Below are 12,575 nucleotides of genomic sequence, written 5' to 3' on the forward strand. Positions count from 1 at the left end.
TTATTTCCGAAAGACACACAGAGAGAGGCAGAGACACAGGCAGAGGGAGAAGCCGGCTCCCCACGGAGAGCCGGATATGGGACTCCATCCCAGGACCCTGGGGTCACACCCTGAGCCCAAGGCAGATGCTCAACCACTGAGCCCCCCAGGCAGCCCTATTTGTTTAGAGAGAGAGCAAGAGAGAATCTCAAGCAGACTCCACGCTCATTACAGAGCCCCGTGACCCCAGACCATGACCTGAGCCAAAGTCAAGAGTCAGATACTTAACCAACTGAGCCTCCCAGGTGCCCCAGGTTTACTATTATGTCATTTTGAGTTAAGTAACCCAGTGCCTCTTTGCCTCAATTCCCCAGTGAGTAAAATTAAGGCCATAACAGAGTTGTTCTTTATAAGAACTAAAATGTTGGGACGCCCGGGGGGCTCAGCGGTTTGGGACCTGCCTTCAGCCCCGGTCGTGGTCCTGGGATCGAGTCCCGCATTGGGCTCCCTGCATGGAGCCTGCTTGTGTCTCTGCCTCTCTCTGTGTTTCTCATGAGTAAATAGATTAAAAATCTTAAAAAACAAAAAGCTAAAATGTCTAGCACATCCTACAGCAAGATAGTTTTATGATAAGTGTCTTAGAGGATGAAAAGAAAAAGAACGTTCTAGATAGCAAGATAACTGTGTCATGTAAGAGGGACACATATTCTTCTTAAGCCTCTAGGTTCAAAAAGAAAAGATAAGGAAAAACTTCCCCAATTAGTAGCCACAAGGAATACTAATACATCTGTGGAAAATAGCAACGTTACTTATTTTTTTCCCTACGTGACAAAATAACTTCTTGAGCACATGAGACTTGGTGTCGACTGAAATCCTGGAGTTCCTTCGTCATGCAAAGATTCTTCCTTAAGGAAAAGATTGCCTTCCCGCCCGGAAAATACACCGCAAAGCCCGCACGACACGCTTCCGGGGGGCAGCGCCGCGCAGGGCGCCGGTCACCCCGGAGCCGCCGAGGCCGCAGCCGCCCGCCGCGTCCGCGCGCTCTCGCGAGATCTGCGGCCCTGACGTCAACCGCGCGGAGGCGCTGGCGAACGGACGGGTGGGCGGGCGCCCCCGACGCCGGCGGGGGACGGGGGGCGGTTGCCGTGAGGAGCGCGGACGTGCCCCCGTGGTTGCGCCGGCTGCTCGTGACCCGAGCGGCCTGGCGGGGCGGCGGGGCCCCTTCCCCCGAGCCTGCAGCCTCCCGACTCCCGACCGCGCCCGCGGGGACCCGGACCCGCGGCAGTCCGTGAGGAAGCTCCGTGAGGCGGCTCCGCGAGGAAGCTCCGTGACGAGGCTCCGTGAGGCGGCTCCGTGACGAGGCTCCGTGAGGCGGCTCCGTGAGGAAGCCGAGGCGTCACAGGTGATGGCGGAGCCCGGGGTGACGGCGGGGCCGGCGGCGGAGCCTGGGCTCCCGGAGGAGCGGGGAGCCCCCGCCGCCCCCGCCCCCGCCCCCGCCCCCGCGGACAGCGGCCCCCCAGCCCCGGTGGGAGGCGGCGGGCGTCGCGGTTCCGTAGCGACCGGAGCGGGGCGGGCGGAGGCCCCGCCCCCTAGCGAAGGCCTGGCAGCGGCGCCGGGGTCGGTGTCGGTGGCAACGGACGGCGGCCTGGAAAATGGGTGTGGGAGCGCCGGGGCGCGCGGGCCGGGTGCGGGGGGCCCTGCGGGGGCGTCGGACGTGCGGGCCGAGGAGACGGCCCCGGAGCTGCCGGCCCGCGACGGCCTCGCTTCGGCGGCGGCGGCGGCGGCGGAGGAGCCCAGGATGGAGACAGACCCGCAGGGAGAGGAAGAGCTGGCCGGGCGGGAGGGTGCCGGGGCGGCCGCGGGGCCCCGACGCTTGAGCCCGGATGCGCGCATGAACCCCCTGGAAGCCATCCAGCTGGAGCTGGACACGGTGAACGCTCAGGCCGACAGGGCCTTTCAGCAGCTGGAGCATAAATTTGGGCGGATGCGTCGTCACTACCTGGAGAGGAGAAACTACATCATCCAGAACATCCCGGGCTTCTGGGTCACGGCCTTCCGCAACCACCCGCAGCTGGCGCCCATGATCCGCGGCCAGGACGCAGAGATGCTGAGATACGTAACCAATCTGGAGGTAAAGGAGCTCAGGCACCCCAGGACCGGCTGCAAATTCAAGTTCTTCTTCCGAAGAAACCCCTACTTCAGGAACAAGCTCATCGTCAAGGAGTATGAGGTGAGAGCCTCTGGCCGCGTGGTGTCTCTGTCCACGCCCATCGTCTGGCGCCGCGGCCACGAGCCCCAGTCCTTCATTCGCAGGAGCCAAGACGTCGTCTGCAATTTCTTCACCTGGTTTTCAGACCATAGCGTCCCAGAGTCCGACAAGATTGCTGAAATCATCAAGGAGGATTTGTGGCCAAATCCACTGCAGTATTACCTGTTGCGCGAAGGAGTCCGTAGGGCCAGGCGTCGCCCAATTAGAGAGCCCGTAGAGATCCCCAGGCCCTTCGGCTTCCAGTCTGGTTGAGCTCTGCCGGGGAAGTATGCCCAAGGCCCCTGCCAGCTCCGGCTGGGCCTGTGCTTGGACGACAGAGACGGGTATGCCTGCCACCTTTTTTCCCCCCCTCCCTTCCTGACGTTTCTACAACCTTTTTCCTCCGGACATTCAGTTTTCTCAACCTAAGATTGAAACTTTCAAGGCCGCCCTCCTTCCTTTCCACTGGCCGTCGTGCCGTTCTGCATTACCGGCTCGCGCTGCCTGGCCGTGATTCACGTCGCTCCTCAGCCAAGCAAATGATGCTGTAACTTGCATTACCTTTTGTGCACTGCATGGACCGTTTGTTTCCAGGGCCTTTGGTCTGGCTCTTAACCATCTGGAATCCTAGCTTTGCCCAGGAGCTCATTCTACCCACCTTGCTCTGTAGTACAGGCATGGAGCCTATGCACACTTGTGGGGCGGAGGGAGCAGCAACGCGCCACTTGGTCTCTGATTTATGCGACTCCACTGCTCTTCTTGCACCTGTGGTCACCTCCTACTGCCCACTACTGGCCATGCCCACCCACCTTGGGCTGCTACCTACTGGTGAATACCTAGCAGATTATTGTTGGCCCCATTATGTTGTTTCTGGTCAACAGGAATCCCTAGAACTGCTGGTGGACCCAGGGTTCCTGCCCCCAAAAGAACTCCTTGATTCCTCAGCTCCTCTTCCCTTCACTTTCATGATCTAGAACAATGTCAAGCTAGTGGTTAAAGTGACAAGTGAGACCTTATTCTCTTGGCAGGAGCAAGGATGATGATGTCCATTCTAAGTACCAGGCTTTCTCAGCCTCACCTATTAAATTCACACAACACCTAGGTATACCTCTTGTGCCTCTTCTCCTTACCCTGAATGTGATTAAATGCCAGGGTGGCAGTACACTTTCCCTCCATCTGTCTCCTGTCTCTTTAGGAAAAAAAAAGTTATATTTCAAAAGCATCTGCAAAAGCAAGCCTTTTATTTTAATTTGGCTTTAGCTCTTCATTACTTAGGGACAGGTGCCCTGTAAAATAGTCCACTGGAAGCTCTTCCCTCTGCTCTCTTCCCAACCCTCAGCCCCCTTCAGCGACACCTAGAGGGCTTAAAGGGAGACACATCTAAATGAAAGGAAAAGGGATACCTAGTACATGGTGGATGGAAGAAGTAGTTTTGATGGGTAACCTGAGCGAGGGAAACAGAAGACCACAGTCAAAAATGAGCAAGATAAAAATTGGGCTAAGATTAAGTAAGACTGGCTGACAGAGCCTTCAAATTAGAGGTTTTTTTCTGTCAGTAGTAATGGGAGGAGAAACACTTTTTCTCAGGATTTTCATGGGAGAATGGAAGGAGATTGGGAGTGTTAAATGTATTGCGTAGATAAGAGTTCTTTAAAGAAACAAAGCAACTTTGAGTGCCTTCTCTTGTTTTCATTTGACTTAATTTATGCAGAAGATTAATACTGTTGTTATTTCTCTGGTGTTTAGTAAAATAACTTTCTGCTTACTGGGGAAATTTGAGCTGTACAGGCTTTCTTTTTGCTTTCAATTGGGAATGGTTGAAAAAATAACAATTTTACTTTCTGGTAAGATACAGAGATTTACATGAAAATGAGATTTTTTGACTTCTTGTTTCTGTTTAAACTGTATCCTTAGAAATATAATTTGAATAAGTTGGTTTTGTCAGATTCTGAAGACTGGGAATTGTCTTCATAGAAAAAATAACCTACAAGAGATGTTTGGTTTGAGTGTCTTACTTTACCCTGGTAACAACTTAGTAATTGATGTGTCTTTTTTCCTAAATATACTTTGTGAGATTGCTCTGTCAAACTGGAAATGTACCATTGGCATATTTGTTTTTCCTTATATGTGTTGTTGTAAAATAAAAGCATGTTACTCTGCTAGATTTCTTATTCTTCACTCTGCCCACAAATAATGCATGAAGTAATTGTTCACAATAACAACAGATTATAGGATTATTAAAGTTCTAAACATAGCTAAACAGACATTAAGACATTCTTACAAAAGTAAGAAACTAGGGCACACTGCTGTACCTTGCCAGGTTGGGAGGGTTGTTGCTACGGGTTTGGCTTTAAAATGTTAACAATTATAAGTGCTTACTCATGACGTCACTTTTTTCCATATAGCTTGTGTAGCACCACCACTTTAATTCCTTAAAGCTTCCATTTCTGTCTCTGTAAGTGATATTCTAAGGTCATTCAGTTCTTTTTTTTTTTTTTTTTTTATTCACTTGCTCATTTAATAAGCAGTTTCTATCATAAGTTGTAAATTCTTCTGTCATACTTTTTCAGCTGTAAAAACTTGTTTATTGTTTTCTTCAAACCTCCCTGCCTTCTGTTGTGTCAGATTTTTCAAGGCCTGAGAGATAATTCGCCTGTCTTCCAGTTTTTCTGTTCCCCTTAAAGAAGATGAAATGTCTATTCTATTCTATTCTATTCTATTATTTCTATTCTATTTATTTAGAAATGTCTTTTCAAGTACTTGGTGTACTTACAGGGACTTCTGTTCCAGAAAATAATATGTAATTCATGAACAGCGAATTCCACAAATATTTACCAATAAGGCATTTTGTCGGGCCTTGGGAAGATAACAAGAATAAGAAGATAAAGTCAAAAAAAAAAAAAAAAAAAAAAAAAAGAAGATAAAGTCATTCCTTTTATTGTTAAAGAATTGGGGAAACAGTGATACAGTAAAATGCAAATACATTTTTACAGGGTTTTCACTCTTTCCCTTTCTAGCTAGTTTGGAAGTTTGTGAAGGCAAAGAGATGATGGGGTATCCTTTGTGTCTCTCACTGCTTCTAGCATGTTTTGCACATAGTTGTTACCAGATATTGAATGACAAAGTGAACAACTCAAATGGAAAAAAAGAACAAAATATCCTAGTACCCAGAAAGACTTGATGAGGTAATGGGAAGAAGATGGTTTTTCTTTTTTTTAAACATTTTATTTATTTATTCATGAGAAAGAGAGGCAGAGACACAGGCAGAGGGAGAAGATGGCTCCCTGCGCAATGTGAGACTTGATCCCAGGACTCCGGGGTCACTCTCTGAGCTGAAGGCAGATGCTCAACTGCAGATGCTCAACCACTGAGTCACCCAGGCGTCCCAAAAGATGGTTTTCAAGGCACTTGTAAAATTGGTGTAAAAAATCTTACAAAGCCCTTAAAAGCAAATTTCTTGTTTAAGTGATTAGAAAAGTCTAAACCCTATACATTTAACATCTCCCTTGCCATTTTACCAGAGCATTACGTAACTTTGGATCAACTTATATGTGCTTGGTTTTTGTATATTTTAAGGTGACTTACACTGGAGATAGAAGAGAGTTAGACTCTAGACATGTGCTTCCAGTACAGTAACAATTAGCCACCAGTGGCTACAAAGCACTTAAAATATGTCTAGTCCAAATTTAGATCTGCTGTATAAGTATAAAATACACACTGAATTTCAAAAACTTAGTATGGAAAAAAATGTAAAATACCTTAATTTTGTATATTGATTACATATTGAAATAATGCTGTTGATATATTGATTAATACTAAAAAATATTTACCATTTTTTGTGGCTACTGGTAAATTTTAAATTACATCGCACAGCATGGTTTTAGGCTTCTTGAATATCTCGGAGTGTATAAAATACACATGAGTATTTAAACTTCCTCCCTATGAATTTTTTTGTGACTTTAAGACAAGGGTTATCTAGCTAAAATTTAAGATGGGTAAAGTATAGCTAGAGGCCAATGGGTAAAAAAAGGCTAAAAATGGAAGGTCTCTTATCAGCTTCTCCTTGAGTACCTAAGACAACATACTCAGTACTTTGGAAAACATAATGTGTAAAATTATGGATATAAGTATATCTGGGTCCCAAATTTGCCCTGATCGTTATTATATTGGTTATTTAAAGCAGTCTCTTAACAATATTTAGAACCTGTATCTTCATGTTTTTCTAGAATAAATTTTAATGTATATTTGGTTTATAAAAGTACATGAAGCTCAGAAAAGAAAATTTCAGTCATCAAATTACCATTTTGTGTATGTTAACATAGGCTCTAAAATTTAACAATTGGCCAGACACCAGAAAAAAATCCGAATCTAGCATTTCATTGTCAATTCAATGCTTACCACTTGAAGCATATTTTATTTTTGAAAAGTAGTGTGGCCTTGCAGTGCAGTCTTACAGCAATTATTATTTCGCCTTGGTTATTAAGGTTGTCCTTGCTCTTGAGGAACTCACTGTCTCACTGAGGTATCTTTCCTTGAATGTTTCCTCTTCAGCAAATTCACATACTCAAACCAGTCACGTGCCCAAGAAAACAGGATTAACATGGCAAAGAGCCCCCGCCTCAGTACAGGGCTGAAGTCCTGGATTGTGGAGGTGACGTATTTATCCACTCATTATGCGTAGGGAGGTATTTGTGAGCAGTGCTTTCTGCATGTTTGCTTGAAGGGCTTTGTTTGAGCTCTGAAGGGCCACTCTAATCCATTTCCTCTGCCCTCTGGGGTTCTCCAGACTTGCAGGGGAGCTTCTGCAGGCCTGACAGGCCACATTAGGAAAATGTCTACTTTTTGGCTTTCACTTTTTCAGGATTTGCATTTAATGTAATGTTTTTTGAGAATAGGTCAGGAAGAAGTGTTCTATTAAAAAGAGCCACTTATGCTGCTGATTTTTATAAATACCAACATGTCTTATTAGTGGCCTGAAGAGACAGGGAAGACATGCTAGCTTTATTTATTTAAAGATTTTATTAAGTAATTTCTGTACCCAACATGGGGCTGGAACTTAAAACTCTGAGATCAAGAGATGCACGCTCTACTGAGTGAGCGGGCCAGGGACCAGGGCACACTAGATTTTTTTTTTTTTTAATTTTTTTTATTTATTTATGATAGTCACAGAGAGAGAGAGAGAGGCAGAGACATAGGCAGAGGGAGAAGCAGGCTCCATGCACCGGGAGCCCGACGTGGGACTCAATCCCGGGTCTCCAGGATCACGCCCTGGGCCAAAGGCAGGCTCTAAACCGCTGCGCCACCCAGGGACCCCCACACTAGCTTTAAATTGGGATTAAGTCACAGTTTTACAGTCTACTACCTAACGTATTAGCCGAAATAAATACCTTTTCTGAGCTTTGGTTTCCTTGTCCACAATACAGGGATGATGATACCTGTATTATAAACTAATAATTTCCCAGGATTATTTGGAGAATGCCATTATAAGGTTGTAGAAAACACATTTGAGAGTTTACTAGGTGCCAGGCACTGTGCTAAGGTCAGAGTGTGAAAATGCCAAGGACAATGGCTGGCATGTAATATAAATATTAATTTCCATTTATCTTCCTCTCCATTTTAATTTCACATTTTTACATAGTTATCTAGCCTAGTATTTCTCAAACCCAACTCCCATTATTAATAGCTGGCGAGTGTGGCACCTGGGTGGCTCACTCGGTTTAGCATCTGACTCTTGGTTTCAGGTCAGGTCATGATCTCCGGGTCCTGAGATCAGGCCCCACGTCGGACTCCATGCCCAGCACAGTCTACTTGTTACTCTCCCTCTTGCTCCTCCCCTGCCCTCTCTCTCATAAATAAATAAAATCTTTAAAAAAAAAAATAGCTGGTGAGTTTTGAAAAAATTCTGCTATCTAGGCTCCACCCTCAAACCAGTTAAATTACATACAAAGGTACAGATTTGAGAATCATGGATAACCTTTCCTTGGACTCCTCAAGTGAGGGAACCTTACTCCCTTCCCAGTTTTGTTAAGTTTACTTAGAAATGCCCTGCCTTGTAACATCCAGCTATTGCCAAGCAGGCTCTCAGCACCCATATTTTGACCCATGCAGTCTTGCAGAATGTAATTACCCTGGTTCCACAGAGTTCTTTTAAGTCCTTAAAGATCATCCCAGATAATCCCGTCCTCCTAACAGCTCCCTGCCCCCTCCACCACCATCACCACAAACTTGGCTAGATAAAAAATCCTTCAATATTCCTTATCCATGGTGTATGCTAATAAACAGGATTCATTATGTCAGTTTTTCCTAAAGTCAAGTGCCCTGAACTGAACAAAGTAACATCCAAAGTAAGATTGGAATTCTTACCACCTATACTTTACAAAGTATCTTTCCTTAAGTGGATCTTGTGAGAACATTAGCTTTTGGGGCAGCAGTATTACCCTTTCCATGTCTAGTAAGATTAAATTTTACCAAACCCTTAATTTTTTTTTAAAGACTTTATTTCTTCATGAGAGACAGAGAGAGACAGAGACACATGCAGAGGGAGAAACAGGCTCCACGCAGGGAGCCCGACATGGGACTTGATCCCGGGTCTCCAGGATCACATCCTGGGTGAAAGGCAGTGCTAAACTGCTGAGCCACCGGGGCTGCCCAAACCGTTAAATTTTGAAGTATTCACGTGATGCTGAATTAGGCTCCTTTATGTTCTACTTCATTGAAGTTTGTGTCCAACACTTTCCATATATCTATATTAATTTTTATTAAATTGTATTAAATTTATTTTAATTATTTGTGTTTGGATGATCAATTATTCCTAATGAGTAATTTTACCTCCCTAATTTCATGTCATTTGCAAATCTGGTCTGTAGCCAGGTCATTGCTTAAGTTCTCCCAGGAAGCTTCCTTTCAGAGTAACACAGCCTCTTTAGGATTTTTCTGTAATATGGATCCACCTATTCTCCTCATTCCCACCCTCAGTTTAACTTTGTCCTCGGGCATCAGCAAACAAAGTTGGTACCTCTTTATAAATTAGGAATGATGTCCCCTTTAGGCTGAGGGATTAGAAAGTGTGCCAATTCCTCCTAGGTATGTGTCCATACCTGATGTACTTTCAATTTCCCTTGTCAAAAAAGGGAACAACTTAGTAATATTTTTACATTGTTGAGAGTCTCTTTTTTAACGGCAGTATTAATATTTTAATATTACTTCAACTGTGGTTTGAAATTTTTCTGAACAAAAAGTTGGAGAAATATTTAAAATGTTATATAGCTTATTTTTATCAGTCACCAAAAATAGAAAATACAAAAGTACACAGATAAAGGAATAATTGATAATTTTGGTCAACTTCTATCAAGGTAACAATAGTACTCATATTTAAAAGATTGTTCTGTAACTGGAGACTTTAGGAAGTAAGTAGGAAGCACATACTATGGGGAAGAGTTGCCAGTGATGTTATTTCCTACAGTTCTAGATAGACCCAGTTGGGACATTACCCCAAATTGACCACATACATAGAAACTTCAGATTCATGTACTCCTCTACAAAGTTCTAGAAATATGGGTCTTCTCATTAAGGGCTTTATTTCAGCACACATTTCTTGAGGATGATGTCTACTAATCGAGCAGAGGTTTGCGTTGCAGAACCAGCCACAGCAACTGAATGGGTGATTCACGTTAAGCCTATGCATGTCTTCTGACCTCGTAGTAACTTCATTTCCAAGTCTTCATTTCTTTAAGCTTCAGATTCTGATTCTAGCACGGCAGCTTAGTATTGGGAAATGAGTATGTTCTCCACTTGCTTTCTAGTCCGTGTACTTACCCAGTTTGAATCCATTTACATTTTCTCGATCACATCGATAGTAGCTAATGTTGAGTGATAAATATGTGATCCCTACCACCTCACTGTTGTGTGGTAGCTCTTTCTTTGGTCATTTAAGTGACCAAAGATGTTACTAAAAATAGATACTCTTTTGTTTTTGGAATTTGTCATTGTTTTCTTTATTAAAGTATAATTTATTTGCAGCATAAGAATGTTCATAGCAGTTTTATTTGTCATAGTTGAAAGCTAGAATCAAATCAATGTCTACCAAAGGTGAATGTGTACATCACGATATTCATAAATGGCACATGACTCAGCAACAAGGAACAAACTACTGATCACGTAACAACATGGATGCATCTCAAAAACATTTTTATTTTTTATTATTTTAAAAAAATTTATTTATTTATTCATGAGAGACACAGGCAGAGGGAGAAGCAGGCTCCATGCAGGGAGCCCGACGCAGGACTCCATCCCGGGACCCCAGGATCACACCCTGGGCTGAAGGTGGTGCCAAACCGCTGAGCCACCCAGGGATTCCTCAAAAACTTTAAGTGAAGGATGCCAGAGAAGAGAGTACATTCTAGGGGCGCCTGGGTGGCTCAGTCCGTTAAGTGTTTGACTCTTGAGTTTGGCTCAGGTCATGGTCTCAGGGTTGTGAGACTGAACCCCAAACTTGGGTCCACCCTTAGTGCGGAGTCTGCTTAAAATCCCTCTGCCCCCCACCTCGCTGTGTGCTATCAGTCAATAAAAAAGAGTACATACTACATAACTCCATATATGTGAAGTTCAGTGGTTTGGGAAACTTAACCATGGTGATAGAAATCCAAAGAATGGTTGCCTCAGGGCTGTAGAGTAACTGGAAAGAAGCATGAGCAAACTTTCAGGGGTGATAGTGAGGCACCATTATCTTGATTTGGGCGATGATAACACAGACGTACCCATTTGTTAAAACCTGTCAAGTTGTACAATTAAGAGTCATGCATTTTAGTGAATGTAAGCTATAACCATAAATAATAGATTTAAAAATACTGTCATGAATTCAAAAATTGGAATTCTATTTGCCCATTTCCACTATTTTGACTTTTCTTCTGTGCTTAAATAAAAGCTGTTGACTCTGGGGTGCCCGAGTGGCTCAGATGGTTAAGCATTTTGCATTTGGCTCATGTTGGGACCTCCACGTCTTGGGGTCTAGCTCCAGTCGGGCTCCCTGCTCAGCAGGGAATCTGCCTCTCCCTCTGACTCCACCGCCCACCACGCTCTCTCTCACGTGAATAAATCTTTAAAAACAAAAAGCTGCTGACTCTGTTTGCAAGTTCTTCTTCTTGCTGTATAATTTCATTTATAATCCCAATTTTGGGAATACTTTTTTTTCTTTTGTTACTTTCCTCCTTCAATTCTAGGTAGAAGTTGCTCTCTAGAGATTTCCTTAATTTACAAGCTAAGAAGTTCTCTTATCCTCTCATCACTGAAGATGTTGATCTGCTCAGGACATATAACCCGTAGGTAGTGCTGATATACTCAACATTCTTGCTGGGTTTCCCTTTTCACTTCTGCACGTTCAGATGCTACATGACGATTCTCTAATCTTATTTGGACCTTTTTTCTCTGACTCTTCAGCTTCAACCTACTACTCTCCATTACCCTAATGTCGTAGGTTGCAAAGGGTGGTCCCCAGACCAGCAGCGTGAGGTTCACTTAAATCTTGTTAGAAATGCAATCTTGAGAACCCCATTACTGCCCTGTGGAATCTAACCTGAGTGGAATCTAGCAACTGTATTTTAACCAGCACTACAGGTGATTGTGATACGTGCTAATGTTTGGGGATCATCTGCCCTAAACCCTATTGCTGCTCCTGCTTCATCTCTTTTTTTAAGATTTTATTTATTCACAAGAGACACAGAGAGGCAGAGACCCAGGCAGAGGTTTCTTACTGCCTGGGATGGAGCCCCTGCTCAGCGGGGAGTCTGCTTGGTCCCTCTCCTTCTGCCTCCCAGCCTGCATGTACGCACATGTCTGTCAGATAAGTAACTATAATCTTAAAAAAAAAAAAAAAAAAAAAAAAAAAAAGAACATAATTAGCCAAAGTAGTTCAAATGTTTTATATCCTTCTGGAATTCGGCTGCTGAACAGCACAGAACTCAGGGTATCACTGTGAAATGTAGAGAATGTGTTATGGAGGCTTGAGTCAACTGGGTGATAACTTAGAACAGCACTTGAAACTTCACTGTCATCCTCTTCACCAGGCTAAGCTCTAACTTCCCTTAGCATAATAAAGGGCTGTGTTGAGATGGTTCAGTATGTGGAGATCTAGGTCTGTGGTAGAGACGACTCCGTATCGTAGTCACAAACATTTACAAACCTGACTCTCAAGGTGTATGTGGGCTTCTCCCAATGGTGTTTGGGAAGTCTGCCAGTTATTTTGTTTTTTTTTACAATGAATACAGGTATTACTGGTATTCATTAGGGACATTAGGGAAGCTACATATCCTGCAATGTGATGGACAGTGTCCCATACAGAGTAATCATCCAG

The 12,575-nt window shown here is 44.1% G+C and overlaps 1 protein-coding gene and 1 long non-coding RNA gene across 5 annotated transcripts in view; both read left to right on the forward strand.

Annotated features, from left to right (window-relative positions):
* Positions 1-1,049: 1,049 nt before the first annotated feature.
* The window catches only part of LOC144316941 (uncharacterized), a 57,621-nt gene continuing 46,095 nt past the window's right edge, over positions 1,050-12,575 (forward strand). For 2 of the 4 annotated variants that reach the window (XR_013382751.1, XR_013382758.1), the window contains exon 1: positions 1,051-1,381. This is a non-coding gene — a long non-coding RNA (uncharacterized LOC144316941). Of the gene's footprint in view, positions 1,382-5,133; positions 5,413-6,778; positions 6,879-12,575 lie in introns of those variants that run through there. The other 2 variants (XR_013382754.1, XR_013382755.1) reach the window with 2 other exon arrangements.
* TSPYL1 (TSPY like 1) lies at positions 1,375-4,389 on the forward strand. The gene has a single exon (XM_077902696.1). The coding sequence runs from the start codon at positions 1,385-1,387 to the stop codon at positions 2,498-2,500; it is 1,116 nt and encodes a 371-aa protein (XP_077758822.1). The 5' UTR covers positions 1,375-1,384; the 3' UTR covers positions 2,501-4,389.

The sequence above is a fragment of the Canis aureus genome, chromosome 7 (genome assembly GCF_053574225.1).
Source record: "Canis aureus isolate CA01 chromosome 7, VMU_Caureus_v.1.0, whole genome shotgun sequence".
Taxonomy (NCBI): Eukaryota; Metazoa; Chordata; class Mammalia; order Carnivora; family Canidae; genus Canis; species Canis aureus.

Excerpts from the sequence above, each read along its gene's own strand:
- TSPYL1 (XM_077902696.1), top strand. The coding sequence starts at position 1,385 with ATGGCGGAGCCCGGGGTGACGGCGGGGCCGGCGGCGGAGCCTGGGCTC.